Source organism: Conger conger, chromosome 10 (genome assembly GCF_963514075.1).
Source record: "Conger conger chromosome 10, fConCon1.1, whole genome shotgun sequence".
Classification (NCBI taxonomy): Eukaryota; Metazoa; Chordata; class Actinopteri; order Anguilliformes; family Congridae; genus Conger; species Conger conger.
This window is the reverse complement of record NC_083769.1, coordinates 3447119-3451883: the sequence shown is the minus strand read 5'-3', so window position 1 is coordinate 3451883 and position 4765 is coordinate 3447119. Positions and strand designations below refer to the sequence as shown.

Here is a 4765-nt window from a genome sequence, read left to right as displayed (position 1 = left end):
CAAGTAGGTTTGTTCTTACTAGCAATTAATAAAGTTAGTAGATGCCATTATTTTAATATTACTTCACTGAATAGAGTCCCCTCCAAGAGTATTGAAGACAACTGAGTTTGAGGTCAAAAGATGTACATGAGATGACAGATCTGAATTCCAGCTTTTATTATGTTTCTGGTATTTTTTATTAAGATTTGTTAAACAACATATCACCATTTGTATCAGACCACCCAATTCTTTGGTGAGCAAAAGTATTAGAACATGTGACTGAAAGGTGTTTCTTGTTGCCCAGATGTGTCCTGTTTGATTGGTTAAACAAATAGTTCTGAATGTCTATTCTTGGTTTTAGCCTTGGGTTTTTTGTGAAGTCTGCTTTTGTGTTCGAAAAGATAAACCAACACGAAGACCAGAGAGCTGTTTTTGGGGGAAAAGTAAGCCATTTTGAAGCTTTGAAAAGAGGAGAAATCCATTGCACAAGCATTGAGGATAGCTTGTACAACTTGGAATGTCCTGAAAAGGAAAATAATTGCTGGCATACTGAACAGGTTGACCAAGGAAAACAACAGCAGTTGATGAAAAACATTGTGAGAGTTGTGAAGAAAACCCCCAAAAATCAGGGGTTCACAGGGCAGGGGTGAAGGTATCTCAATCAATCGTTCGAAGAAGACTTAGACAGCAGCAATATAGAGGCAATACCACAAGATGCAAACCACTCATCAGTAGTATGAATCGGAAAGGCAAGATTAGATTACTTAAATACTCTCTGTTCTAATAATTTTGCTCACCTAAAAATTGGGTGGTCTGATAGCAAAGGTGCTGTGGTTTAATACATCTAGATGTAAATACCTGGACATAAAATCTGAAATTCTGAACTCTTGTCTTGTGTTCATCTTTTTATCTCATCCTCCGATGTATTCAGTGTATGGCAAAAACAAAGGAATTGGCCTTGCTGTTCAAATACTTTTTGAGGGGACTGTTTAATGCTGTTTAATGAGAATGAGAAACTCATGCAAATATTATTGATACAATAAAGCTGTAAGGTTTACGTTAGTTATTGGTATGCTAGCGTCGGTACAAAAATTAATGTTAGGTATTGATAAGTACGTTTCAGTTTTGAACGTATGACTTAAAAAGTTATCAGTAAGCACTGGTAGAAATATCAGAATTAGAAAAATGTTATTAACAAATGATGAAGCTGTAACTTTATTCAGAAGTAAGCATCGGTACAGAAATTGTAGTGTAGTTGCCAGGATTGTGAAAATCTCTCTCTCTCTCTCGGCAAAAGTTTGTGACCGTGAGTAATCTCTCTGACAAAGAATGCCAGAACATCCCCTTTGACCCCCAGTTAATAATCTCCTTGACCAACAACTAAACCCAGACTCAGCTAAAAGCTTGTCTTGTGTAGTACAGGTCTGCTGCTCTATACTATATGTATATATAATAATTAATTTACAATAATATTAGTACTATTACAAGAAACGTATGTGCTGATTACTTATATATATTGTCACTTTATAATGGAAAAAAGTTGTCGCATGTGGCTAGATCTCAAGGTCAGTTTAACATAGGACTGCAGCTAGTAACAAAAGACACTTTTTTCTCACTTCTATAAATGATATAAATAACATTTTTCATTTGAACTTAAAAAAAAAAAGTTTTAAAGGTGAAAAATTAGAAAACAGGAAGATGACCTCAGACCATGAAGTCACACAATTTTTGAGATTATCCCTCTTGTTTTGGGGAAATGAGTATAACTTATCCCACTCCACTCTCCATTCAGCAATGTCACACTGTTGTATTCACTGCTGTTTGACTTTCCTGACCCTGCAGAGCCTCTGAAACAGACACCTGCAGGTGACACTGATGAGCAGTAGGAGAGCCATGGCTGAGCCCAGCAGCAAGGCCAGCACGTCCAGGTTGTGGTAGGCATACCACGGCATCCTGTAAGACTCGGTGCGCAGGTGCGCAGCTCCCCCATGCCTCATGACATATTCTATCCAGAAGAGGCCGCTGTCCAGGGGTTCGATTGGCCGGTCACGGTGCAGCCGGGACATCCTGCGCATGTTCTCCCTGTAGGGCTTCTGCTCGTCCAGGACGTCACGCAGAGCCTGGGTCAGAGAGTCCACCTCTAGCAACGTCACGTCCAGGGTGATTCCCGCACCCCGTGCCTCCATGCGCACCATGTTGTCCATCTGATCGAAGATGAGCGGGAGGCCCAGCACTGGCACACCATGATAGATGGCCTCGTAGATCCCGTTTGTGCCTCCGTGTGTGACAAAGGCACGGGTCTTGGGGTGACCAAGCAGGTCGTTTTGGGGAAGCCAGTCCACCAGCAGGGTGTTGTTTCCCAGGGTGGAGGGCTTCGCCCCCAGGTGCCTCCACAATACCTTCTGAGGCAGGCGGGCAAAGGCTGAGGCGATTACTTCCGAAATCTGGGGCTGAAGGCCTCCGAGCAGAGTACCCAGGGACATGAGTACCACCCCGTGCTCCCCGGAGCTCTGCACAAACTCCTCCAGTTCGGGGGGAAGGGGCTGGGCGGGGCGGCACTGGAACCCACCCATGTACACTACGTTGGGCATTGTGGGGCGTGGGAACTCAAAGACGAAATCCACCCTCATCAGCCACAGGTCGGCTCCCTGGATAATCTGGTACACGTTGGTGTCGGGGCCCAGGAACTCCTCACACACACCTTGGTAGAGCGGTCTGGTGAGCACAAGGTCGAGGTAAACCCCAATCCCATAATGCAGCAGGTTTTTGAGTCTGTTGGCAAAGGTCATGCGGTCGGAGACGAAGGAACCGATGGTGGGGACATAGGAGAGGGGCGAGGGTGCGATGGCGAAGTGTCCATCGGCGTTGGTGATCCAGCGGACGTTAAACACCATGGGCAGCCCCAGGTAACGTCCCAGCACTGCCCCGCCTGCAAACCCAGGGTCGGTGAGCATGAGGTCAAAACGTGTGTCTCTCAGTTCCTCCACCAGGGTGGCGTTCTCCAGAATGAGCCGCACCATCTCGGCGCTGGACTGGTGGGCCTCTGAGAGCATGGTCAGAACCTCCCAGTGCAGGACGATGAAAGCCCACACGGACCCCTCCCGCAGGTCCAGGTTCCTTTGCAGGAAGCCGGCCATGTACCCTGGGTCCTCCACCCTGCTTGCATGGATGAGGGATACGGTGATGGAGGAGAAGTGGGGGGCATTTTGGGGGATGTACCAGCTGGTGGAGGAGCGGATGACGGTCAGGGCATGTCCCCGCTGGTGCAGCTCCCGCAGGAGCACGTTCATATTGAGCCAATGGCTTCCGTCCACTGGGTACACCAGGATTCTCCCTGCGTGAGACTCTTCTCCGCAGAGCACGCACAAGGTAAACAGCAGGAGGAACAAACCATCCGGTCGGGAAGAATGGGGGGGAATGGCACCAAACGGTGCCATGACAACTCTGAAGGAGGGGGGCAGGAGGCGGGGGTGGGGGAAGACACAAGATAAATGTAACAATTTGCTGTTTGACTTAAAAGACCTCAGGCCAGTATCCTAGGTAAAGCAAAGCATGGAGAGTGCCTCTGAATGATGTGCATGCATTTGTGCTTTTAATGACCATCTACGATTGCACGGCCACAGGTTACGTAATTGCTCTTCTGCCACAGGTACAATGGTCACGGAATAATCACCCGTCTAACCTGAATGTCCTGCTGACCTGGAAAAGCCAAACGTTTACGAACAAAAAAGCTTTTGTCATTTGATAACCAATATTTTGTCATCCCCTATCCTCAGGCAAAAACGGCAAACTTACGACTACATCTGCAATGTTTTGTTTTACGTAAGGTAAACCGAATGTTCCAAATCGCAAACCAATTTGCAGTTTAGCCATCTTAATGCGTCAAATAAATTAGACTTCCTGAAGGATTCCTATGCAGCATGTAGCAAAATTGTTAATAGTGAAAATTGTTTAATATTATTGATCAAATTTAACCAAAACAATAAATAGACAAAGCTTTCTGCAGTGTCTCAGGCTTTCTACCACTACAGAATAGCCATGTGCTTCAACGCACACCACACATATTTAATTTAAAAACAAATAAAAAACAAACCTACCTTGTTTTGCAGCAGGCAGGCAGCAGAAGTGCAGGAAAGCTCCTGTGGTATGCTGTGTGAAGCTGAAGTGGGCAGAGCTTACAGTGGCTCAACGTTCTGTGAGTGTGTGGGTGTATGTGAGTGTGTGGACCAATAATAAAGGGATATACACTCAGTACTTTTTTAAAGGTATTTATTAGACTTATTTATTAAACTTCTACTGTAGGAGCCTATCCACTTAGAGTTATGATGCCTTGTGTTCAGAGATGCCCATCTGCATATCACTGTTGTAATGTGTAGTTATTTGTGTTACTGTCACCATCCTGTCAGCCTTGACCAGTCTGGCCATTCTCCTCTGATGTCTCTCATTAACAAGGCATTTCTGTCTGTCTTCCAGGTCCTGAAGCAGCAAAACAGCCCCAGACCATCACACTACCACCACCATATTTTACTGTTGGTATGATGTTCTTTTTCTGAAATACAGTGTTACTTTTACGCCAGATGTAATGACACACACCTTCCAAAAAGTTCAACTTTTGTCTCGTCAGACCACAGAGTATTTTCCCAAAAGTCTTGGGGATCATCAAGATGTTTTCTGGCAAAATTGAGACGAGCCTTAATGTTCTTTTTGCTCAGCAGTGGTTTTCGTCTTGGAACTCTGCCATGCAGGCCATTTTTGCCCAGTCTCTTTCTTATGGTGGAGTCATGAA

The 4765-nt window shown here is 45.4% G+C and overlaps 1 protein-coding gene across 1 annotated transcript; it reads right to left on the bottom strand.

The window, feature by feature from the left end:
- Window positions 1–533: 533 nt before the first annotated feature.
- On the bottom strand, window positions 534–4133 carry ugt5e1 (UDP glucuronosyltransferase 5 family, polypeptide E1). Its single transcript, XM_061258847.1, has 2 exons — window positions 4077–4133; window positions 534–3423 (listed from the first exon to the last, which is right to left on the bottom strand). Exon 2 carries the CDS (start codon window positions 3414–3416, stop codon window positions 1791–1793), a length of 1626 nt encoding a protein of 541 aa, XP_061114831.1. The 5' UTR covers window positions 3417–3423; window positions 4077–4133; the 3' UTR covers window positions 534–1790.
- Between the last annotated feature and the right edge of the window lie 632 nt (window positions 4134–4765).